The 27,617-nt window shown below is 39.7% G+C and overlaps 1 protein-coding gene across 8 annotated transcripts in view; it reads right to left on the bottom strand.

The window, feature by feature from the left end:
- Window positions 1–27,617, bottom strand: part of LOC126354229 (double-stranded RNA-binding protein Staufen homolog) — a 207,163-nt gene that overhangs the window by 21,342 nt on the left and 158,204 nt on the right. For 3 of the 8 annotated variants that reach the window (XM_050003718.1, XM_050003720.1, XM_050003717.1), the window contains 2 exons: window positions 10,566–10,858; window positions 2,713–2,938 (listed from right to left, as the gene is read on the bottom strand). In XM_050003718.1, coding sequence (XP_049859675.1) covers window positions 2,778–2,938; window positions 10,566–10,858 — 454 coding nt within the window. In that variant the 3' untranslated portion in view covers window positions 2,713–2,777. Of the gene's footprint in view, window positions 1–2,712; window positions 2,939–10,565; window positions 10,859–27,617 lie in introns of those variants that run through there. The other 5 variants (XM_050003723.1, XM_050003724.1, XM_050003726.1 and 2 more) reach the window with 2 other exon arrangements.

Here is a 27,617-nt window from a genome sequence, read left to right as displayed (position 1 = left end):
ATCATTGTAAGAGTCCCAGAACTATCAGTGTAAGATTCAAAGAAATGTACACCAAAAGTGAGAGTATTAAAATTCTAGTGGTTAATTGCCAGAGTATTCCAACAAAGTGGCAGAGTCTCAAGTAGTTCTAAAAAGCAGTGATACTTACATAACACAAGGTACAGAAAGCTGGTTAAAACCTGAAGTTGAGAACAGTGAGATTTTTTAGGAGAAATGAATTATATATCAAATGGGTGTGCTAATAGAGGTGGTACATTTTTCATAGTAAATAAGATATTCATATCCATTGAGATAGAAACTGAAGATTCGGTAAGAATTAGTATCAGGGATGGGCATACAATTGCAATTGGGTTCTTCTAATGACCACCAGACTTGCCTTTTGATGTAATCAAAAACTTTTGAGAAACATCAGAGTTCAATAATCATACTGTCATCATTGGAGGTGACCTTAATAGCCCAAAAATCAACTGGGATAATTACCGTTTAGTAAATACTGAAACATTACTGAACCCCTTCTCTGAAAACTACAGACAGTTCAGACCCCACTTATGATGGAAATGTATTAGATGAAAGGGCAACTATGATCAGCAAAGTACAAAAGGCAATTAAAACAAGAAGAAAGATACATATTTTCAACATATTACATAAAGAGGCACTAGTGTCATATCACAATGAGGAACTTTAAACTTGTAGCTCAGGACAGGATCATGTAGAGGAACTATGGCTACAATTCAAAAGAATAGTTGACCATGCATTGGACGAATATGTATCCAGTAGAATGGTTCATGACAGGAGTGCCCCTCCATGGCATTCTAAAGAAACAGAGACTGGTGCAGAATATGTGTAAAAGAATATAGAGCTGTTGAATAAAACACATTTGGCTCTCATGAGAGCAAAGCACAAAGCTGTCAATGACTACTGTAGCAGAATATTGTTGAATGCTCTTTCGTAAGACCCAAAGAAATTCTGGTAACATGTTAACACTGTTAGGGGCACCGAAGCTACAGTCCAGTCTTTTGTGTACGAGACAAGAACTGAACTGAATCTGAGTGTATCAAAGCAAAAGCAAAAGCAAAACCAGAAATGCTTGAATCTGAGTTCAAATGTCTCTGTACAAAGAAGAAATCCAGGAGAATTGTCCCAATTTAATCATCCTGACACTAAGAACAAGAGTGAAGAAGTATTAGGGTCAGTGCTGGGGTTAAAATTGAGGAAAGTCCCAGGTTCTGATGGAATCCCTATCAGATTCTATACCCAATTTGCTGCTGAATTAGCTCCTCCATTAACTACAATCTATCACAGAACTGTGCTCAGTAGTTGGAAGAAGGCACAGGTCACACCTGTCTACAAGAAGGGTAGCAGAAGTGGTCCACAAAACTACTGTCCAATATTGTTGGCATCAATTTGTTGTAGAATCTTAAAACATATTCTTAGGTCAAACGTAATGAGGTTTCTTTAAAAGAATGACCTTATTTATGCCATCAGCATAAGGATTCCGAAAACATCGATCATGTGAAATCAAAATTGCACTTTTCTCACATGAGAAATTGAAAGCTTTGGATCAAGGCAGTCAGGAAGATACAGTATTTCTTGAGTCCCAAAAAGGATGTAACTCAGTACCACATCTGCACTTATTATCAAAAATACAAAGGTGTGGTATATCAAGCAAAATTAGTGACTGGATTGAGGATTATTTGGTGGGGAAGCTGCAGCATGTTACCTGGGATGGAGAGTCATTGAAAGATGTAGATGTAACTTTCAGATGTGCCCTAGTTTAAGTGTGTCGCGAGCCTTGCTATTCATGTTGTATGTTAATGCCCTCGTGGACAATATTAACAATAACTTCAGACTTTTCACAAATGATGCAGTTATCTATAATGGAGTACTCTCAGTAAAAAGGTGCATAAATATTCAGTCAGATCTTCATACGATTTCAAAGTGGTGCCAAGATTGGCAACTTGCTTTAAATGTTCAGAAATGTATTGCACACTTCATATAACAAAGAAACAATGCCCAATGACTACAATATCTATGAATCACATTTTGTATCAGTCAACTCTTACGAATACCTGGGTGTGACACGTTTTATAGATATGGAATGAAATGATCACAGAGCATAAGTTGTGGGTAAAGCAGTTGGTAGACTTAGATTTATTGGTAGAACACTGGGAACTGTGATCAGTCTACAAAGCAGACTGCTTACAAATCACTTGTGCAACTGGTTGTTGAATGCTGCTCAAGTGTGTGGGACCTGTACCAGATAGGACTAACAGGGCATATTGAATGGACACAGAGAAGGCAGCACAAATGGTCACAGGTTTGTCTGACTTATGGCAGTCACTGAGATGTGTAAAGGACTGAACTAGCAGACTCTTACATATGGACAACCTCTGCTGAAAAAGCCTACTTACAAAGTTTTAAGGACCACCTTTAAATGATGACTCTGAGCCTACACCCCCCCCCTCCTCCTCCTCCTCCACCACATGGATCCTGAAGACTCGATTAGATTAATTACAGCACACACAGAGGCCTTTGAACCACCATTGTTCCCATTCTCGCAGAGGCCTCTGAACCACCATTGTTCCCATTCTCCATATGTGAATGGGATGAGAAAAAGCCAAAATAACTGGTATAAGGGGATATACCCTCTGCTATGTATTTCTACATTGGTTTTGCAGAGTACAGATATAAATGAAACACAATAATTTGAAGTTAGTGGCATCTAATACTTAGCAATTTATTTTGTCATTCAACTATTCACAACAATGCATAATTCACTACAGTAAGTAAATCAAATGTAAAAATGGCTTCAGATAAGTACACGTGTCTTTGATTCTAGCAAAAAAGAAGCGGGTTACTGACACTGTGGAAAGTTGAGTGAAATAATGATGCAGCGACAACTTTGAGCATTCTGTCATCATCCCCACCATCGATGATCCTGAAACAGCAAACCCAGCAGTTCATGTGTATTGAAGACTGCAAACTAAAATGGGTTAATCATTAAATATGACTGTCTGAGGTTACACACTTTAAATAATTTTAAAAAATTAAAGATTTGGCTAAGTCATCTTCTGTTAGTGTCAGTATAAAAAGGCTGACCTCCAGTGAGAAGTGGTTCAGCAACTAAATAAAAATTCACAACATGTTCAGAATGGAAAAATTAACTGTATGCCTGCTTGCCAATACATCTGTGATTGGTGTAGGCATAAGTTGCTGAACCACTCCTCAGTATTATTGGATGTTCCAGCCCAAGTGCCCATCCACACACATCCGGGCACCTGCACGCAAAAGTGGTATACGAACAGCTGACATGCAGGCAATTGAGCAGCCTATGTGATCATATGCCTCAGCTTAATGTCCTTAATGTCCATGGGAATAGGTCGGCTAATGATATCTGCACATGACAGAGCAAGGCACACAGTGTAACAGGCAGCATGCACATGGCCCCAAGTGGGCCGACAGGCGACAATGCCATGTGGGATAGTGTTGGAAGCCTACTGCTTTACTGGGTGTCAGAAGTAACAGCAACATCACAACTGTGTCAGGCTAGCGTGATGTGAAAGACAGAAATCCAGTCTGTGCTGACAATATAGCATAAAATACCTAGAATATTCCACTTCATTGTATACAGGTTGGATGAAATTTATGATAAGCATTAAAACAAATGCAAAATAATATCCTTACATTTTCGATTTTGGTGAACTAAAATTTTACAGAGAACATGGCTCAATTCCGTTGCAAGGTAACCTAACATTTTCTCCAGGCAAATAAGGCAATTACAGAAATGTGACTAACACAACCAAGAATCATGAAGAAAATCAAGCATAACCATTTTGTGACTATTTTTGTTATTTTCAACTGTTATAGTTTCACCACCTCGAATTTCCACAGGTGCTGAGAGAGAGAGAGAGAGAGAGAGAGAGAGAGAGAGAGAGAGAGAGAGAGAGAGAGAGAGAGAGAAGGGTTGGGGAGAGGGAGGGGGGAGGGGGGGTGTAAAGGGCTGAACAGCAACATCATCAATCCTTCAATTGAAGAGTGATGCATCCACCCACTAGTAGAGGCATCCACTGAGTACATACTGTGAGCTATGTGAGCAAGTCAAGAGATTTCTAACAGTGAAAGCCAGAAGGCTAAAAATGTGACAGGAATTTTTTGGACTGTCACTAATAAAAGCAAGATGAATAAATGGGAAAGTCAGAAGATGGGAATCCCCAGGGCTCTGACAGGAAACATCCCCACAGTTGCCACAAGTTTCCCCATAGTGAAATTTCCTTACAATTTTCTGATTTCTGAATAGTTTTCACATTTTTTTTACTAACAAATTTTGCGATCTGAAGAGTAAGTAAACAGGTAAGGCAACAAGAAATGTAAGGACTTCTGTATTTCTGTACATTTTAAGTATAATTTTGAATGGACAGCAAGTTAAGTCTCCTTTACAGTATTATTGACCTGAAGGGTAAGTAAACATTTAAGTTATGTAAAAGGTATCAGATAGATTATATCATGGTAAGACAGAGATTAAGGAACCAGGTTTTAAATTGTAAGATATTTCCAGGGGAAGATGTGGGCTCTGACCACAATCTATTGGTTATAAACTGTAGATTAAAACTGAAGAAACTGCAAAAAGGTGGGAATTTAAGGAGATGGGACTTGGACAAACTGAAAGAACCAGTGGTTGTACAGAGTTTCAGGGAGAGCATAAGGGAACAATTGACAGGAATGGGGGAAAGAAATACAGTAGAAGAAGAATGGGTAGCTCTGAGGGATGAAGTAGTGAAGGCAGCAGAGGATCAAGTAGGTAAAAAGACAAGGGCTAGTAGAAATCCTGGGGTAACAGAAGAAATATTGAATTTAATTGATGAAAGGAGAACATATAAAAATGCAGTAAATGAAGCAGGCAAAAAGGAATACAAACATCTCAAAAATGAGATCGACATGAAATGCAAAATGGCTAAGCAGGGATGGCTAGAGGACAAATGAAAGATGTAGAGGCTTATCTCACTAGGAGGTAAGATAGATACCGCCTACAGGAAAATTAAAGAGACCTTTGGAGATAAGAGAACCACTTGCATGAACATCAAGAGCTCAGATGGAAACCCAGTTCTAAGCAAAGAAGGGAAAGCAGAAAGGTGGAAGGAGTATATAGAGGGTCTATACAAGGGTGATGAACTTGAGGACAATATTATGGAAAGTGGAAGAGGATGTAGATGAAGATGAAATGGGAGATACGATATTGCATGAAGAGTTTGACAGAGCACTGAAAGACCTATGTCGAAACAAGGCCCCAGGAGTAGACAACATTCCATTAGAACTACTGACAGCCTTGGGAGAACCAGTCCTGACAAAACTCTACCATCTGGTGAGCAAGATGTATGAGACAGGCGAAATACCCTCAGACTTCAAGAAGAATATAATAATTCCAATCCCAAAGAAAGCAGGTGTTGACAGATACGAAAATTACCGAACTATCAGTTTAATAAGTCACAGCTGCAAAATACTAATGCGAATTCTTTACAGACGAATGGAAAAACTGATAGAAGCCGACCTTGGGGAAGATCAGTTTGGATTCTGTAGAAATATTGGAACACTTGAGGCAATACTGACCTTACGACTTATGTTAGAGGAAAGATTAAGGAAAGGCAAACCTATGTTCCTAGCATTTGTAGACTTAGAGAAAGCTTTTGACAATGTTGACTGGAATACTCTCTTTCAAATTCTGAAGGTGGCAGGGGTAAAATACAGGGAGCAAAAGGCTATTTACAATTTGTACAGAAACCAGATGGCAGATATAAGAGTCGAGGGACATGAAAGGCAAGCAGAGGTTGGGAAGGGAGGGACACAGAGTTGTAGCCTCTCCCCGCTGTTATTCAATCTGTATATTGAGCAAGCGGTAAAGGAAACAAAAGAAAAATTTGGAGTAGGTATTAAAATCTATAGAGAAGAAATAAAAACTTGGGGTTCGCCGATGACATTGTAATTCTGTCAGAGACAGCAAAGGACTTGGAAGAGCAGTTGAATGGAATGGACAGTGTCTTGAAAGGAGGATATAACATGAACATCAACAAAAGCAAAATGAGGATAATGGAATGTAGTCGAATTAAGTCGGGTGATTCTGACGGAATTACATTAGGAAATGAGACACTTAAATTAGTAAATGAGTTTTGCTACTTGGGGAGCAAAATAACTGATGATGGTCGAAGTAGAGAGGATATAAAATGTAGACTGGCAAGGGCAAGGAAAGCGTTTCTGAAGAAGAGAAATTTGTTAACATCAAGTATAGATTTAAGTGTCAGGAAGTCATTTCTGAAAGTATTTGTATAGAGTGTAGCCATGTATGTAAGTGAAACGTGGACGATAAATAGTTTGGACACGAAGAGAATAGAAGCTTTCGAAATGTGGTGCTACAGAAGAATGCTGAAGATTAGATGGGTAGATCACATAACTAACGAGGAAGTGTTGAACAGGGTTGGGGAGAAGACAAGTTTGTGGCACAACTTGACCAGAAGAAGGGATCGGTTGGTAGGACATGTTCTGAGGCATCAAGGGATCACCAATTTAGTATTGGAGGGCAGTGTGGAGGGCAAAAATCGTAGAGGGAGACCAAGAGATGAATACACTGAGCAGATTCAGAAGGATGTAGGTTGCAGTAGGTACTGGGAGACGAAGAAGCTTGCACAGGATAGAGTAGCATGGAGAGCTGCATCAAACCAGTCTCTGGACTGAAGACCACAACAACAACAAACAAGTAAAAAGCATTGTTAGTTGAAACATTTCTGTGGTTATTCACTAGTTAACTCTAACATTGAATTGACACTAAGTTTTTGCTCCTTCTTCCATAAAGAATTTATGAACTTTCCAGGCAAGACAATGTGTCAGACTACATTGTATTACATGCCATTGAAGTGCCAAAAATAAGAACAGCACTGGAGTACATATAGTGACATTCTCCCTGCCAAATAATACTCAGTGTTTTCTCAAACAATAAAAAAATCAAACTATTAAAACCAATCCACAAAAATCAGTCAAAACTCCTTTGTGAGAGAGACAATCTCTCCATCAATTCCGTTAAGTTCAATGGGCCTCTTGATTAGTATCCAAAACTTTTTAGGGTTCTCTGCCTCAATCGGTAAAGGAACATTGATAGGATCACTTTGTTGCCTGTCCAGCTGTTGAACACCCCTTTTCTCAGGAATTTTTCAAGTTGAAACCTACGTAGCATACTGAGGCCTGTGGTCCTTTGGCACTGTAAACAATTGAAGATACCATTTATGTGACATACTTTAAAACTTGCAAACTCACTCATCAAAACTATTAGATTCCTTCCCGTCGCCCAAAATCATAAAATTTGGCAAAAAGTAAGGTTTCACAGTACAACACAAGGAAAAAATCTGAAAACTGTAAATTTGTAATTATATCACACAAAAACAAATTTTTCCTTTGTAATTTGTTATCCGACATCAAACTTTAAAGTAAAACAAGCAGTAGTGCTACATTCAGGTTGACTGGGCCACAATGGTGAAAGCCAAGCATCACGTAAGGAATGACTATTGCTAGTATGACATGTTTTGGAATTTATCAATCATCAGATATTCAAGAGTGGTTACTGCACACAGGTACGGAATTTCAACTTGAAGAGCCATATCTATGTGTAGTAATCACTCCTGGATATCTGACGATGGATAAATTTCAAAACATGTCGTATGAGCAATATAGTAGTTCTTTGGTTGATGTTTGACTTTCACGACTGTGACCAAATCAACATGAATGGAGAACTGCTGATTACTGCAATAACAGTCACCTACCTCCTGCATGGTTTTATGTCATATTTATATCACTGAAATTAAAGAATCTCTAAAATCTTAGAATCCCTGGGATCTTGCCAGTATCAACATTGATAACAGGCCAAAGTGTTTGAGATTCTCAATTCCCAGACTGACACACACACACACACACACACACACACACACACACACACACACACACACACACACACACACACACACACACACACACACAGAGAGAGAGAGAGAGAGAGAGAGAGAGAGAAGAGCCATAGAAACTGGTACACATGCCTTATGGTATAGGGTCCCCACGAGCCTGCACAAGTGCCGCAACACGACGTCACACGGGGCGAGCACGACTAATGTCTGAAGCAGCACTGGAGAAAACTAACACTATGAATCCTGCAGGGCTGTTAATAAATCCTTAAGGATATGAGGGGTGGAGATCTCTTCTGAACAGAATGTTACAAAACGTCCCATATATGCCCAATAATGTTCATGTCTGTGGAGTTTGGTGCCAGTAGAAGTGTTTAAACTCAGAAGAGTGTTCCTGGAGCCACTCTGTAGCAATTCTGGACATACAGGATGTCACATTGTCCTGCTGCAATTGCCAATGTCCATTGAATGGATGCAAGTGATCAGACAGGATGCTTACCTTCACGAGACCTGTCAGAGTCGTCATCTAGACATTCCAGCGGTCCAATATCACTTCAACTGCACACGTCCCACACCACTACAGAGCCTCCACCAACTTGAACAGTCCCCTGTGATATGCAGGGTCCATAGATTCATGAGGCTGTCTCCATATCCGTACACGTCCATCCTCTTGATACAATTTGAAACAAGTCTTGTCCAACCAGGCAACACGTTTCCAGTCATCAACATTCCAATGTCGGTGTTGACAGACCCAGGTGAGGTGTAAAGCATGCAGTCATAAAGGGTACACGAGTGGGCCTTCGGCTCCGAAAGTCAAGATCAATGACGTTTCACTGAATGGTTCGCACACTGACACTTGCTCATGGCCCACCATTGGAACTGCAGCAATTTGGTGAATGGTTACATTTCTGACACACTAGACGATTCTCTTCAGTTGTCGTTGGTCCCATTCTTGCAGAATCTTTTCCCAGCCACAGTGATGTCGGAGATTTTTTGTTTAAGAGCGGATTACTGATATTCATACTACACTCATGACATGGTCGTATCACCACTTCATCGCTACCTCAGAGATGCTGTGCCCCATTGCTCGTGCATAAACTATAATACCACATTCAAGCTCCCTTAATCTTAATAACCAGTTTTCCATTAATAAGAAATGTATGATAGTCAACTAAGAAACTATCTCTTTGGTAATCACAAGTAAAGTACATGACAGTCTGAAATCGACTAGCGTTGTCTTGGGAGATTGACGTTAACAAGAGAATGATTTTGGAGTATAATAATGCTCAAGGTCAGTATCTTGAGGCTTTAAAGCAGATGCAATGTGAAGAAAATGAAGCTGAGACACCTAGGTAGAAGAGGTCCATCCTCTAGCTAGTTAATGAGCTGAAGGCCAAAATACTTGGCCAGGAGTAAGTAGGACTTACACACTGATGGTTCTGCACAAACTTAATTGTGCAGAACCCTCAAAGTGCGAGTCCTACACAAGTTGTTGTTTTTTTTTTTTTTTTTTTTTTTTGCCTTCAGTTCATTAACTAGCTAGAGGATGGACCTCTTCTGCCTAGCTCTCTCAGCTTCATTTTCTTCGCATTCCATCTGCTTTAAAGACTCACCATACCAATCTTGAGCATTGTTATAGTTCACAATCATTCTCTTGTTACCGCCAATCTTGAAAACAACGCTAGTCGATTTCAGACTGTCATGTACTTCACATGTTGTTACCAGAGAAATGGTTTCGGCCGACTATCATACATTTTTTACTAATGGAGAAACCTTGCTCTATGAAAGCTAGCAGCTAATGACAAACAGTGGTGCAGAGGTTGACTGCAACCTGAGGGGAGCAGCAGGGAAGGGAGAGGTGGTACGAAGGATGGAGTACATATGGGGGCACACGAGAGCCAGCAGCTACTCAGCTCTGCTCAGCCAGCAATGATGCGTGGTATTGCTGTAAGTACACATTATCTGCTGAGCCAAAACCAAGATTGCTGTGTGGTTTTTTTTTCCAAATTTCCCTGATATATTTGAAATTCCATGATATTGGACGACTTCCCTAATTTCCAAAACTTGTGGCAGCCCTGCTCCCACCCACAGCTGTCCCAACATTGAGCCATAACACTCAAGAACATCTGCTATCCAACAGAGTGTGACAGCTAGAACGGAAAAGTGGGAGCAACAGACAGGATGCAAACTGAATCAAAACGATGTACAGAGGGATGAAAGGGTGGCTTGGCCAAGGAGGTAGGGTCAGGGATCCCCAAGCCCCAAAACACAGTAGGAAACATACCAACTCCAACCACTCTCCCCTGCTCCAGAGGTAGATTAAAGCCTTTGAACTGAGAATAAAAGCCACTTTCACAGAGAAAACTGACAACTACCTGAACTATCCATGAATCATCCACAAATATTAGAGGTAATGAGTCCAGAATACGTATGCATGTACATGTGTGTGTGTGTGTGTGGGGGGGGGGGGGGGGGGGAGGCAGTTTTTGTGCACTAAAGGAAAAGAAAGAAGTATCACACTGATACAAAAATACACTGCACATAAATAAGGAATGAAATAATGTTAAAAGAAAAGAGAAAATTAATATCAGTAAACTAACTGTCACAACACAGTGTGGAGATACTCACCAGTAACTTTCAACTGATCCTGGAAACGTCCACATAAGTAGTCTTCAACAGAGGGTAATGGTATTGGCTCTCTACTGCATTCTGTTACTTCACTTATTGGACGAGGTACCCGTTCAGCAGAAGAGCATCTATCCCCATCTTCTTTCCCTTTTAGTGCAAGGAGTGGCCGACTACGCAAAGGGGAAGTTTCACGGTAGTCTTCAAAGACTGGCACTGCCTGCAAATGTGGACTCTGGAACTTCCGTCGCTCTCTGTATACAATGTCCACCTCACGACTTACCAGTGCTGGTGCACTAAAGGAAAGGAAAGAAATATAATATCACAATCGTGCAAACACACACTGCATATAAAAATAAGGAACGAAATAAAGTTTTTTTTAAAAAAATGAGAAAAATATCAGACTGCAAGCAGAAGCATTATTTCAATGATACTACAAAAAGGGATGAATAATAAAAATCAAATAACAAAGATAAATTGTTGGCACAAACCACCATGGTACAATAAAGAAAGAATGGAGAACACACAACTGTAATAAAAAATGGGGCCACAGATGGTAGCATAAAATTCAAATACAGGTACAGAAATTTAAATCTGCTTCTTTCTAATATGACATACTCACCTCAGTATATTGAGCACTATGAGCAAACAGCTGCTGGTGATACAAGTCATACACTGTTGGGCATAGAAAAACTATCTGCCTTTGGGATATCCAGTATTCAGCTGCTGGACATGTTTTACAGTACAACTCCAGGCACATGAGAGCCTGCTACACCACAGGAGCTAACCTGGACCCTTTTACAAGATACTTATGTCCCTGAACTACAGAGATGGAAATTTGCCCTCCAACACATCCAGATTGCCGCCCCCTCCCCTTCCCCTTCCTTTTTAACATTATCATAATCAGCTTTTCATTACATTTACCCATATATTTCTTATGTTATTAGGTCATATTTGATTATTGTCCTTACTGCTTTTGATTTTTCATCTTCGTCCGCCACGTTTTTCCTTTCTCTTTTTCCCACCTCATGGCTTTTAATTATACTATTAACTTTTCTTCCTCTTAGTTTAGCTTTACTTCTTACTCTGCCATCATCTCTGGACTGAAGATGGCACAGTAGTGACCAGTATACTTTCTCAGATCACCATCTCTCCAACACCTTCCCTTTATCACTGTCTACCCCCCCCCCCCTCCTCCTCCTCCTCCTCCTCCTCCTCCTCCTCCTCCTCACTAGAAGTGGTGTCTCATCCTGAAGTCCAAGTGATCTACCCTTTGTTTTTAACCTTCCACAACTGATCACTCTCTCCTCCACGAGCAAGGAACTAATATTTTCAAATCTAGGGTACTTTGACGTACTTTTATTATTATGTGTCTATTGGCAGAGCTGAATATCTAACCTCCTGTGAGTAAACACTGGTTGGAATTCTATCACATAATTTAATACTTCATGTACTTAAGCAACAACAGCTAACAAACTCTGTTGTTGAGTCACATAAAAAGATCCCTCATAGTTGCAGTGGGTACGGTGACGCAGTTTCGAGTGCCTATCACTTAACTTAATTTGGAAACACCTCTATTGCAACCAACACCTTAATGTTCCCAGGTCTCTATAGACCGCTACTGTTTTTTCCTGCAGCTGTTTGCAATTTGCAGTTGAAAGCTAATAACAGTGTTGCCTGCTTCTTACGCATACTCGACTATAGGTATGAACAACAATCTGCATAGAGAACTTCAATAACAGTCTTACAAAGATACTACTTGCATAAGCATCTTACAATGATATGTGATAAGAGAATATGTGCTGCTAAGTGTCACTTCAGATACAATAGTTCTTAATCATACCAACAGTAGCCTGCACGGAACATATCTGAAATTATGATTAAGGTGTTAGTTTGACATAACTTTTTGAATCAATAACAGAAACTGAAATATTATTAGGGTATTTGTTTCTTGAAGGGGACTGCATAATTTGAAACTGCAATTAAAACACATGTATCGCAAGCTGTGAAGGCATCAGCTCTGCAAACACACTGGAAAAAATGCTTAGAAGTTTAAAATGGAGTTAAGAGATTATACAGAATTCTAGAGTACATACCAAACTAGCCTCATACTTTCATAAAATCGAAGATTAATTGCCACATAAATATGTGTTTCATTGAACTGTATCATATGGACACATGTATGCTAACGAAGCAGTGGTGTGAAGTATTCATTGCAATACCCGAGATATCAGGAAACATAGAAAGTAATCTCAAGTATTTTCTCAAGATTTGTGATATTTAAAACTTTGCTGGAGTACATATTGTCCCACAAAATTACGGGAGAACTGCGGGATGTTTGTAACTTACCGATCTGGCGTAACCACAAACACCGATATGAAGAGGCGGCACACCAGGGCCGAGAAAGCTGTGAAGAATTGGCGACCAATGGTGCACAGAATTGGACCATGCCAGGTGCGCCCCCCCTACAACAGCTGCATATAAACGCAGCTCCTACTAGCCTCGGCCGCACATAATCGACCCAAGTCTGCAATGTGCTTAGTGCTACGCTGTCAGTATCAAGAGTTTCCTAGGACTCTTGTGTATACCAAGAACTGTACTGTTTTCGTATCACCTCTCAGTAGCAACATTTGCTGTAAAGAATGTATTGTCAACTTGCTTTCTTGAAATAAAACTGCTAATGTTATTTGTCTGAAATTGTTGCAATGCATTCCGAGAATGCCACATTCCATAGGCACCCTACTAGTGACAAATGGGCAAGGGCAAGACCTCGCACTTCCTGCCACAATATTTCGGCACAGAGTCTTCTGGTCATCTTCAAGTGATACTGGTGAAAATGCACTGAGCCTCTGGTATTTAAGACTCCACCGGCAAACACGTGGTGGATTCACCTGGCGTTGAGTGTGCACTACTTGAGCGTGTTTAATTCTGCTGCGTCAAATGTCCTCTGTGGTGAAAATAAGACAAATTGGCATCAATTTGATTGTCTTCCCATGGTTCCATCACAGAACCATGCTGGCTATGGAGGACACAAAGTTTTTTAATGACTGGATTCCATGTCAAATTCAACTGAAAACTGCTGTCTCGATTAGTAAGAGACTCACTGTCAGACAGTTGTATTTCCGCGGACTCATTAATAATAGAACTCCAAAAGTTAGACGTATGGGCTACAATTTTTGTCTCACTGTAATTCATTACACGAGCAGTGGAAATACAGTGTTCAGTGATGATAGCGAAGGAGGTCTGTGTGAATGGGCTTTCTATATACTGAATGGACAAGTGTGCCATTGCTCTTACATTACCAAGATATCTAAAAATGGTAGGCAATCCTCCTCCTCCAACTCCATAGTAAATTTTATGTTTTCGTGTACGGAGTTCAGATGTTGTAGATCTCTTAGATGACCCAAACCATGAGATCAAACTATAAATGTATCAAAAACATATCGCCAAAATACTGTTGGTTTAAAAGTGGTTGAAGCAATTGCTCGCTCCTCAAAATCTGAAATCCATACAAGAAAACATAAAATTTACTATGAAGGTGGAGGAGAGCTGCCTGCTGTTTTTAGACGTATTGGTGTGGCGCAAGAGCGATAGCACACTTGGCCATTTAGTATATAGAAAGCCCACCCACACAGACCTTTACTTGTAAGCCACTACTTGCCACCATCCGGTACAAACTACAGGGGTTTTGAAGACCTTGATTCACTGAACCCACGTCATCTCTGACACTGATAATCTGCAAATGGAACTGGAGCACCTGCAGACTGTATTTCTGAAGAATGGTTATTCGTCCCAGCAAGTGAAGAGAGCAATGTAGACCTGTAAATGACAGAGCAAAGAAGATGAAGAGATCTTTAAAACAACTGCCTTTTTACCATATACTGGTAATATTTCAGTGCAAATAAGCCTAATACTATGAAAATATAAGGTGAAAGCAATCTTTTGCCTTCCTGCAAAAATTTCATCGCTGTTGGGATCTGTCAAAGACAATCTACAGCTACGCAAGACAGGTGTTTACAGGATTCCGTGCAAAAGCAGAAAATCTTATATAGGGCAATCAATGTAGAACATCAGCAGTGTACTCTCTTTCTTTAGCCTTGTGAGTCTGCAATCACTGAACACTGTATTTCCACTGGTCATGTAATGAATCACAGAGAGACAAAAATTGTATCCCATATGCCTTAACTTTTGGGGTTCAATTATTACTGAATCCATGGAAATACGACTGTCTGGCAGTGAGTCTTATTAATTGAGACAGTGGTTTTCAGTTGAATTTGGCATGGAATCCAGTCATTGAAAAACTTTGCGACCTCCATAGCCAGCATAGTTCTGTGATGGAACCGCAAGTAGACAATCGCATTGATATTGATGCGGCAAGTTTTCACCACGGAGGGCGTGCAGCGCAGCAGAATTGAACCTGTTCAAGTACCACATGTGTAAGCCAAGTGAATCCACCACACATGTGCTGGCAGGGCCTTAAATACCAGAGGTTGTGTGTTTTCACCAATATCACCTGAAGACTGTTCTGAAATACTGTGGCAGGAAGTTACAAACATCCGACAGTTCTCCCAAAATTTTGTGGAATAGTTCTCAAACTTTTTTAAAAAATTTTATACAAAATCTGTGAACTGTCTTTGATCACAAACAATACACAAAGTTAAATCTGATAACTAGTTTCAGTTGTTCACACAACTGTACTTAGGTCTGAAAGAAAAAACAGAAACCAAAAACTGCTTAAGACCAATTGTTAGTAACATTACTTCTCCAAATTACGAGTTGAACAAAGTGTTTAATAAGAAATTAAAAGAAGCATACGCTTCTCAACATTCTTTCTGGTAGAATACAGTTACGAACTTTCAAAATCTTAGAAGACAACTATTAAAATACCAGATGATGAAAAGCTAGCACCTTTAGAAACTACCATTTTGTACACTAATGTCCCTGTAAAAGAATGTTTACAGATTATTAAGGATAACTTGCTGATGATAAGGAAGATTAGTACAGGCAAAGTCGTCAAACTGATGGAAGTACTAGACTTAACGCTAAGTTACAACAATTTTGAATTTAATTGGAAAATTTATCATCAAAAAGATGGGCTCACAGTGGGTACTAACTCAGCAGGTACCTTAGCAGAAATAAAACAGGCAATCTAGGGAAATAATTTTTCCAAAACTATAATACAATGAATGACAATAGTGTATACTACAAACTTTATGTGAATGATGTTCTGCTTCTGTTTAAAAGTCATGAATATGAAAAATAATTATGCCTCCTTGTTAAGTAGTATGCACCCAAAATCTTTTTTCTTTGTGACTAGAACAGAACAGTCATAACTGTAGTTCACCACCTACAGAATATTTTAACTGAGATAAAAAGTACGCCATCAGATGCACAAGAAAATCTTTACTTGGTTTACTTTACTGGTTCCAACAGTTTAAACTGGCAAAGTGAACCAAATAAAGGTTTCCTTTCAACTTTTTATGTTTGTTGAAAAAGTCAGTTGCTGTTGCAGGTCTTTATTTTAAAACTGGCATGTTTTGCACTAACCACACATCTTTAGAATTTCTGTAAATTACCAATAACCTTTTGTTACAAATACTAGATTCAAACTGAAAATTCATTTTATTTCTCAACATTTGTTACAAGTTTCTCTACATAAAACCCTTGTTTACCCGTTTCTTGGTTAACGTAATTATTGTAATATTTGCTTATGTAAGCATTTTGTCACTTTTTTATTTTCTATACAAATAATACCTGTGTAAGTCGCACATCGTGTTTATCTGTTTGTGATATTCAGTTGTCAACTGGAGATGACCCGAGAAGCCGAAAGCTGGTTCGTGACCAAATAAATATAATTTGCAGAACTTTAGGAGGCATTTTCCTTTCTAATATTATAATAAGAAATTGCCTTAGAGAGCGTAAACCACACAAGTCACAAAGTAAACATTGAATGGAGCGTAACCACAATCATCAAGCATAAAAATGGAAACTTGGAAAGATAAACAATTTTCATAAAAATTCCTTCTATAACAGATTACTTTTGGAATGAAAATTCTGTGTCTATGGGCATGGAGAACCTAACTGGAAGGTAACAGTCAGTCACACTCACCAAATCATGGAGAAAATCTATGTGCGGATGGGCCTGCAGTGAACAGGGGTATCACACAATACTAAACAATAAATGCACTATGCACATTTTGGCTGTGACAGCGATCCGCACACTGATCTACCATGAATGAACAGCTAATTGTAAGCAGCAAGCAGTGCTGCTAGTTGTGTCTGATATATAGCAATCATTTACGTATTTTAAGATAATAAAAAACAATGGTACAAGGTAGTGCCAGGAGTACAAATTTAAGTAAAAAGTTATTTAATAGTGCATTGAAAAGTAGTTAAACATGAAGTGGAAAATCATGAGAGTAAACATGAGGACCTAGTGACGGGTGACAAATGGCAATCCTGCTCGTGCCTACTTGGCCATAGAGGGACCGGGTAATGAAATTTTTGAAAAGCTGGCATCATAGTGTCAACAAAATTATTGTTCTTAGTGACAAGTTGCTCAATGAGACTAAAATCTTTTGAATGCTTCAAAAATTTGTTATTTCAAAGTCCTCTATTATAGTTAACTTTTTACACTTAGTTGCCACATGAAGGATTTGTAAAAAATCTATTGTTGGTTCAGGCCTGCTAATCATCAGATGCTCCGCAAACAAGGAATTATTCTTCACAGCCTGTTTCCATGAATTAAGTTAAGTGCTTACGAAAACACATTCTACCCACACATCCTGTTTTCCTGGTGTATGCACGAGGACACAAGGTGCATGTCAATGTGTAGACCCCTAAATTCACAAAACAATCTCTGCTACATAGTTCGTTATAAGTTGATACTGAACCCAAGCCTAGGCGGAATAAGAGATTCTAACCCCAACCTTCTTAAGGAGACTTGCAAGCCTGTATGATGTGTTACCCACAAATGGTATAGCGATGTAAGTACACTCAAATGTATTGTGAGAATTGTGGAGCCTGCTATTCATAATGGCTAATTTCAAGCAGTGAGTCCTGTCTATAAGGCTGGAGTTATAGCCATTAGAGCATGCAATATATTTCAAATTATCAATTTAAAGATTCATGAATTAGTGGAGTACTATAGTTCAATTCTTTTATCTTGGCGGTTCGCGCATGCCCGCCCAGACGCGGGAGATTGCTGCGTTGCCAGTTGTACGCCCCCAAGAGAAGCAGCGCCATAGTATAGTTCGCAAAGTTACGTTTAGGGGGGAGCGCGCAGTTTATGAAGTAAAGCCACCACGGCCGCATTAAACCTTTCGCTGCCACAGAGACGTGCTCCCCGCATTCCGCGATGTGCGCGATTTTGTCATCATTGCATTGTTCGCCTGTGCAGACACATGGTGTTTCGACTGCTTTGACACACTTTATCATTCGATTTCACAAAAACTATTTGGCCCAAAAATTTTATTTTTACACATCATCTTGACTGATACCTTCCCCCCATAAATGACTTAATTTTGTTTGTTCAACGCAGTTATTGTGCAGCATTAGATGTAGTAAACCAGTGCACGAAATTTTGAAGAGTTTGCAGAGGTAACACTCCATAGCATATACTTACCGTATGGTCGATTTTAGTTGCCACTAGAAATTTCAAAAAATTACATTCAAACGATTAAAATTCTTGAAGTAAGACACTTCGATATTGTTTTTAAAATGAAGAAAATATTTAGTACCGATCAAGGTTAGAACTCAAAATCTTTCGCTCAGAATACTCACACTATAACCATTACGCTAACGCACCTCGCAGTTCAACGACACTTTAAAATGTCACACACCGATAAACACTTTTGGTATGACTATGCATTATTCACGTTTCGTCGAAGTACAACAGGAAATAAACAATTACCGCTGTTCTTTATTGCGAAAAAGCGATTTCTGAGAATGATTCAAATACCTTTCCTTGCTATCGCCTGAATTAGGAAGCTTATTGCTTGTTTGGTTTAATTAATTAATAGAATATGAAGCAATTGGTATGAAGAATGCTTTTTCCAAACTTTCTATAAAAGAAAGTCTGCTATCAAGATATTGCTTTTGTTTAATTACTTTATTTATGACTGAACGTTTCTGAAACTGAAGACCCTCGTCCGTGCTCTGCACTGCAGTCGAGCTGTGGCAACGTCGTTCTCTGTTCATTGACTGGCAGTGTTTCGTGAAGTCAGATGCGCAGAACGAACCTAAACTCGGCCGCCAACATATATGACGCGCACTTTAGTCACATGATCACTCATTGACAGAAATAATGTGTGTTAACGAGCAGCAGGGTGACATGAGGATCACTCCTTGTGGGTTTGCAAAAAATGTCCTATTTAATCAGGGTATATACGCTGACACGGAAAAACAATTCCCTTATGTTTCCTGGTTAAAAACACACTTTCTCCCAGATGAAAATGCAATTTTTCCACGTAAAGTGACAGTTTACTTTCCGCTGCAATTGCAAAACATACCAATCATTTGAAGGGTTAAGGTTTTATGCACTGGCTTGAAACTCCCAGCACATTAGTAAATGACCGCCAGCAAAAAAAAGGAAGATATTTGAATTGGAGCAACAAGATTGCTGCATATTTTCATATTACAAAACCATTAATTCGAATTCGACCAAACACAGCACGTTAGTTTCTGAAGCGTTGAAATCGATATTGCGATGTGATTTTGTAAGCCAATCATAGCTGATGTCATGGTCTTGTCAGCCAATCACAGCAGATATTCAGAGCATGGGGGCAACTAATGTAGTCACCCAATAACAACATCAATGAAGTAGCGTGACCACACAAATGGGAAAAGTTTATGGTTTCAATTAATACAGGGTGGTCCACTGATAGTGACCGGGCCAAATACCTCATGAAATAAGCATCTAACGAAAAAACTACAAAGAATGAAACCCGTCTAGCTTGAAGGGGGAAACCAGATGGCGCTATGGTTGATCCGCTAGATGGCGCTGCCATGGGTCAAACGGATATCAATTGCGTTTTTTTTTTAAAAACAGGAACCTCCACTTTCTTATTACATATTCGTGTAGTATGTAAAGAAATACGAATATTTTAGTTGGACCACTTTTTTCGCTTTGTGACATATGTTTGTGACTATTAAAGCGCCATCTAAGTACGTGGTATCACTAACATTCCGCCAGTGCGGACTGTATTTGCTTCATGATACATTACCTGTTAAAATGGACCATTTACTAACTGCAGAAAAGGTCGATATCGTGTTGGTATGGCTATTGCGATCAAAATGCCCAACGGGCATGTGCTATGTATGCTGCTCGGTATCCTGGACAACATCATCAAAGTATCCAGACCGTTCGCCCGATAGTTACGTTATTTAACGAAACAGGAAGTGTTTAGCCACATGTGAAATGTCAACCACGACCTGCAACAAAAGATGATGGCCAAGTAGATGTTTTAGCTACTGTTGCGGCTAATCCGCACATCAGCAACAGACAAATTGCGCGAGAATCAGGAATCTCAAAAATGCTGGTGTTCAGAATGCTACATCAACATCGATTGCACCCATACCATAATTCTATGCGCCAGGAATTGCATGACGACGACTTTGAACGTCGTGTACAGTTTTTACTTTGGGCACAAGAGAAATTACAGGACGATGACAGATTTTTTGCACGCATTCTATTTAGTGACGAAGAATCATTCACCAACAGCGGTAACGTAAACCTGCGTAATATGCACTATTGGGCAACGGAAAATCCACGATGGCTGCGACAAGTGGAACATCAGCGACCTTGACGTGTTAATGTATGGTGCGGCATTATGGGAGGAAGGTTAATTGGCCCCCATTTTATCAATGGAAATCTAAATGGTGCAATGTGTGCCGATTTCCTACATACTGTTCTACCGATGTCACTGCATGACAGAATGGCAATGTATGTCCGGCACATAGCTCGCTTGCAGTTGAAGCGGTATTGAATAGCATATTTCATGACAGGTGGATGGATTGGTAGTCGAAGCACCGTACCATAGCCCGCACGTTCACCGGAACTGACGTCCCTAGATTTCTTTCTGTGGGGAAAGTTGAAGGATATTTGCTATCGTGATCCACCGACAATGCGTGACAACGTGTGTTAGTGCATTGTCAATGCATGTGCGAACATTACGGAAGACAAACTATCGCTGTTGAGAGGAATGTCGTTACATGTATTGCCAAATGCACTGAGATTGACGGACATCATTTTGAGAATTTATTGCATTAATGTGGTATTTACAGGTGATTATGCTGCAACAGCATGCGTTTTCAGGAATGATAAGTTCACAAAGGTACAAGTATCACATTGGAACAACCGAAATAAAATGTTGAAATGTACTCATGTGCTGTATTTTAATTTAAAAAACCTACCTGTTACAACAGTTAATCTAAAATTGTGAGCCATGTGTTTGTGACTGCTACAGCGCCATCTATCACAATTTCTTTATATACTAAACGAATATGTAATAAAAAATGGGGGTTCCTATTTAAAAAACCGCAGTTGATACCCATTTGACCTAAGGCAGCGCCATCTAGCGGGTCAACCATAGGGCTATCTGGTTTCCCCTTCAAGTTAGCCCAGTTTTTTTTCTTTGTAGTTGTTTTTGTTTGATGCTTATTTCATGAGATATTTGGCCCAGTCACGATCAATGGACCACCCTGTATACATGGTGCATGCACAAGAAAACCTAATCTTTCTCTTGTAATATTGGTCTCTCAGATACAAGAAAAGCTAAGCTTTCACTTATGATGTTGGTCTTTTATGCGCGTTTTACACAAAGATGTCCCAGTAAAATTTTAACAATGACAAATATCCGGTTCTCTGTGCTAGAAACTCTTCTAAGTGGCTGATCCTCAAAGAGTTATTTTTTTTTAATGAGAGTCAAACACAATGTGATTATAGAAATTCATCGCACATTCTCATACGCAACGTAATTCAGCTTGCATGAAAGGAAGTTTACGTTGAAAGTGACACTTTTCAAACCACCATTCGCAATATTTTCCCGCGAATTATTAGAAACACACTCATTTCAGAAGTTGCCAATGACCCAAAAAAACAGACGTTACGGCACGTATGCAGCTACGACAACATAGGAAGTATGTATGCTCATATGTTTAAAGCATTACGGGACCTTACATTACGTCATGAAAGAAACAGGACTCCAAGAATATCGTAATTTCGTAAACCATACTAAAACACATAATTCCACTTTAAGTGGCCATTCGTATGTACAGATTCACAATGAAGTAGGCCCCAATCTGATATCAAGCTTTTCAGTGTGGTTTTTGGCATGTAAAGTTTCTTGGACAACCAGTACTGCATTATCTCATGTTTGGTTCTTTATTATGGCATAATGCCATAAGTGCCCGAAGATGAAAACATGCGCTTGAAATCCAGCAAAGAGTTGAAACTAACCAATAGTCTGGAATGAAATACTTCTTTTCTAACAAATTGACTGCCTCAGCAGAGAAGATTAATAACAGCCAAATTTCTTTAGCAAATCAACGAAAATAGCTTCATTGTTGTGCAAGTTGCTAAATGCTTGACTGTCAAAAACCTGGAAATAAAATAAAACAAAAACTTAAACTAATAACGTATATTAGCCTTCCATAATTATGTGAATGTATTTAAATTAAATTGATGGCTACCAGCCACAGAAATCCGTTTTGTTTTCATTTGACGTGAGAGCTGTAAACAAAGAGGAAACAGCAAAATTACTAAATGTGAACACTGCGTGACAGAAAAATTTTTCTGGGTAGCACCCAGCTGCTTGTTGCTACGGCCGGTACAGCCAACAGCCACTCTTCAAGTAGCCAGACGCAGGAGACCTTACTGCTCATATGAGACTCAACTGCACTAGTGCGTGAGCCCGCTGGCAACTGCTCAAACGAAGCTAATGTCAACAGTTGTGATGTCACGCTCATCACAAGCAGTTTGTTGTTATGAAATATTGCATAGTCTTTCGTCCTAAGGCCTTCAATGCATTTTGCTGTTGGCAGATGCTAACGTGTGCAGTGTGTTTCATTGCAAATGGCACATTTCCCTTGCAACTTTCTCTCAATTATGTTTTATTGCTGCAGTATAATTCTGCAGTAGTGGGATACAGTACCATTCTTTGTTAGATTTATAGTTCTTAGCAATCAAATTCTAAAAAATTCCGTTGTTACAGTTTTCTCCCAGATGAAAAAATTCCCAGGTTCTTCCCGGTTGTTCCAGGGCGCACACACCCTCTTAACGCACTGTTCTACTAACTGAAGGTTTAAATCTAAACAGTTCACTGACTGACTGGGCTCCAATACTTCGCGTGTAAAAGATAGTTTAGGATGCAAGCCTAAAATAACTACGAGAGTATAATTACATCTTCAACCCGACGGTTAAAATTGAAAAAACATCAACATTTATAACTACAGAAGTACCTTACTTTTTGTGCAAGGTGAGATTTCTTCTTAAAAAAATTGCATTCCAGACTAAATCGTCTCACATATGAACAGCAGTAGTAAGTCATTGAGGTATTTGGATTTAAACCTTGAATTAGTAAAAGGGCAGATCAAGTATGACATTTTCCATAAACCCATTGCAAGTGATTATGTAAAACGTGCAGCCTCATGTCACTGTATAGCTCATAAATCATGTCACTGTATAGCTAATAAACAGATTCATTCTGTCCATGACTAATCAACAACTAGTACTCCAATACAACACCAATCTTTAAAGGTTGAAATGGATAGTTTGAAATATTTCACATGGCTATAAAGTCAGTCTGGCAGATAGGATGCACCAGACGAAATCAGCCAATATAAGTAACAGGCTTCAAGGTTATCATAATCTTACATCACTTTGCCATCTGTGGGTAACATATCACACAGGCTTTCAGGTCTCCCTAAGAAGGATGGGGTTAGACACTTATTCCATCAGGGAACGGGTTCAATATCAGTTTATCACAATGGGCTGCCTAGCAGAATTTGTTAATTCTGAGCTCTACAAATTAACATGTGCCCAATGCTCTCATGCATACATCAGGCAAACAGGATGTGTGGTTAGAACACATTCTTGTGAGCAAGGAAAATAATTTGCAGAGCACCCAATCATTAGTAGGCAAGAACCAACAACAGATTCTTCACAAATCCTTCACATGGCAACTAAGAGTGAAAGAGAAAATTGAAATAACAAACTTTCTGAAGCATTCAGAAGATTTGAGTCTCAATGAGCAAATTGCCACTAAGAACAAAATTTCTTATGACACTATGACAGCTTTACAAAAATTTTCAGTACCCGGTTCCTCTATGGCTAGTACCCGGTTCCTCTATGGCTAACTACCTACCAGCAGGATTGCTGTTTGTCACCCACAATTATGACCTCATGTTGATTCCCTTTCATTTTCATCTTCATATTTGTTTTCACTACTATTAAGGCACTATTTAATAACTATTAATTCATTTGAACTATGTAATCAGAACAATATCTTGTACCATTATTTTTAATGATCCTTCAATATTTAAATGTTGGCCACATACCTGGCACAGCTAGCACCATCGTTGGGCACTTATGATCAGATGGTCATTCAAGATGGACCAGTATGCATCTCACTGTCACAACCAACACTCTGTATAGCACAGTTACTGTTTATTATTGTGCAATATGCCTGTAGACCCCTAGTTCATCCTCTCATTAGTTTTCTCCATGATTTGGTGAGTGCAATTATTACCTCCCAGTTCAGAAACTCCATCTTAGTAGTAACCAGTATTATTGTTGTTTTCAGTTCAGAGACTGGTTTGATGCAGCTCTCCATGCTACTCTATCCTGTGCAAGCTTCTTCATCTCCCAGTAACTACTGCTACCTACATCCTTCTGAATCTGTTTAGTGTATTGATCTCTTGGTCTCCCTCTACGATTTTTACCCTCCGCACTGCTCTCCAGTACTAAATTGGTGATTCTTTGATGCTTCTGTAATATAATGTATTTTTATATAAATTTATTTGCTATCTCAGGCTTCCGTTTTTATATCTGATGACTGGTTATGCACCATTCAGTGTCTACTTCTTGGCTAGTGCAGTTTACGTGCCTAAAGCAAGTTCTTTTTAGAAGTTTCTTAAGTCAATAGCTATGTAACAGGGGTTTGAAGGGTCAAGGTCACACAAGTTTATGCGATATGTATGTATGTTATTAATTCACTCATCTCCTCAAGATGTGTTCTAGCGCAAAATGCGTCAATTTTAAAATACAAACCTGCAACAGGGACTGCCTTTTTATTTGAAAATTACGTTACTGTTGTTGAACCAAGCTGGAAATGGAGTGGAGAAACGTATTTAGAACAGAACTGCTGTGTTAGTTACTTAGGTTTGGTCACCACTAGGAAAGAAAAAAAAACCATGCACACGTATATGGACAGTATTATGAAAAGGATAGATCGCTATTCACCATAGAGGATATGTTGAGTCTAGGAAAGCAAAACAGAAAGACTGCTACACATGTAGACTTTCAGCCAAAGGGCCTTCCAAGCACACACACACACACACACACACACACACACACACACACACACACACATACACACAAAATGACCACTGTCTTGGGCCACAGCACTTTGCCTAACCATAATGACTGTAGGTAGTCCACAAACAGATCTCCTGTGCCATTTCCCCCCTAGACTACGATCTTCCCACCATCCCCATGAACCAGCCACACCAGACTGGAAAAACTGAACTACATCCTTCAACAGAGCTTTGATTAACATCATGTACTGAAATGAGGGACATCCTCCCCAAAATCCTTCCCACTCCATCTAAAGTGGTGTTCCATCACCCACCCAACCTTCATAACATCCTAGTCCATCCCTATGCCACTCCAAATCCTAATCCCTTGCCACACAGATCATATCCCTGTGGAAGACCCAGGTGCAGGGTCTGTCCTATCCAGTCCTGTCACGGGCATATCCTAACCCATCAGAGACGAGGACAACTGAGAAAGCAGCAATGTCCTACACCAGCTCTGCTGCAATCAGTGCACAGCCTTTTACATTCGTATGACTACCAACCAGGTGTAAACCAGGAAGAATGGCCACCGCAAAATTGTGACCAAGAGCAAAGTAGACCACCCTGTGGCATGGCATGCAGCTGAACACAACACACTTTATTTTAATGGCTATTTCACTGCCCAAGCCATTTGGATCCTCTCCTCCACCAATAACTTTTCTGGACTGCACAGATGCCAGTTATCCTTACAACACATTCTCCGCCCCTGAAATTATCGTGGCCTGAACCTACAGTAACATATTGCCCCCACACACCCTCCACCCAACGGTTTCCACCTCTTCCCTATTGTCATCTCCCATCCTCCGTGTGCCGCTCTGTGCCAATGCAGCCATCCATCTTTCTCCGCAGCCCCACAGCCTCTCGACACTGTTTCTGTTGGCAATCTAGTCCCTGCACGCTCCACCAGACAGTGCTCCTCTCTCCCCCAACCTGTACACTGCTATGCTCTCCCATTCCCTGCCCCCTCCAGACTGCTGCTTCCATTTGATAGTTGCATTCTGGTCCACACCGTCAGAAATGGTGGTATCACGTGCGAGTGTGAGTGAGCGGAGTTCGTTTTACAGTGTTTATACTCCAATCTGCACTTTCCATTGTTTGAATTTTCAAATGTGATTACCTCAAATCACTACAGGAAAGAGAGAGAGAGAAACTATTCTTTTTTGGATTCTGTACTTCATCATTTTCTGGTCATGAGGGAGCGAGCGAGCGAGGGAGGGAGGGGCAGAGGGAGGGAGGATATACATATATAAAAACAAAGATTCTAAGACTTACCAAGCGGGAAAGCGCCGGTAGACAGGAACAATAAATAAAACACACAAAGACACACACAGCATTTCTAACTTTCGCAACCGACAGTTGCTTCTTCAGGAAAGAGGGAAGGAGAGGGAAAGACGAAAGGATGTGGGTTTTAAGGGAGAGGGTAAGGAGTCATTCCAATCCCGGGAGTGGAAAGACTTCCCTTACCTCTGTTGCATTTCGAAATCTTTTCTATCATCTTCCCTTTTTCCGTAATCTACCATAAATTTTATCCTAGGATTGGAATGACTCCTTACCGTCTCCCTTAAAACCCACATCCTTTCGTCTTTCCCTCTCCTTCCCTCTTTCCTGAAGAAGCAACCATCAGTTGCAAAAGCTAGAAATTCTGTGTGTGTGTTTTATTTATTGTGCCTGTCTACCGGCGCTTTCCCGCTTGGTAAGTCTTGGAATCTTTGTTTTTAATATATTTTTCCCATCTGGAAGTTTCTTTCTATTAGAGAGAGAGAGAGAGAGAGAGAGAGAGAGAGAGAGAGAGAGAGAGGCAGGCCTTGTTGGGCAACAGCTTATTCAGGGTGTATACGTGGACAAGGAAAAAAAAAATTCCCGGATTTACCAGTTAAAAATGCAGTTTCTCCCAGATGAAAATACACTTTTCTGTGTTTAGTGACAGTACACTCCTCCTCGGCATCATCGATCCTTTGAATGTTTATGGTTTTATATACCGACATAAAATTTCCAAACACTGTAGAATATGAAACTCAGGGGCAAAAACCTATTTTTAAAGACCTTCGATGTGCAGCAACATGTACATAATGCATGTTACTTTCCAAAGCATTGAAATTGAGGTTGCGATGCGCTTTTGTAAGCGTCATAGTTTATTTACATGATCTCGCCAGCTGATGACAGCAATAGGACACATGATGTAGTCAGCCAATAGCAAGATCACTCTTAAGTAGCGCGAAAACACAAATAAGAAAAGTTAATGGCTTAAATTAATATACAGAGCATTCACATATAATATTGGTCTCTAAGATTAATAAGTTGGAAGGGAAGCTAAGCTTCCACATATAATGTTGATATTTTTTGCGCGTGCTGCATTTTAAGACACACACACAAATGTGTCAGTACAATTTTTAATAACAACGCAAATGTCTCATCTTGTGGGCTTGAGAAATACTTCTAAATGGTCGTCCTCAAAGAGTTGATTTTTAAGTGAGAGTCAAA

This window comes from Schistocerca gregaria, chromosome 3, assembly GCF_023897955.1.
Source record: "Schistocerca gregaria isolate iqSchGreg1 chromosome 3, iqSchGreg1.2, whole genome shotgun sequence".
In the NCBI taxonomy this organism is placed as follows: Eukaryota; Metazoa; Arthropoda; class Insecta; order Orthoptera; family Acrididae; genus Schistocerca; species Schistocerca gregaria.
The sequence above is the reverse complement of the archived record's forward strand: the minus strand, read 5'-3'. Positions and strand labels throughout refer to the sequence as shown.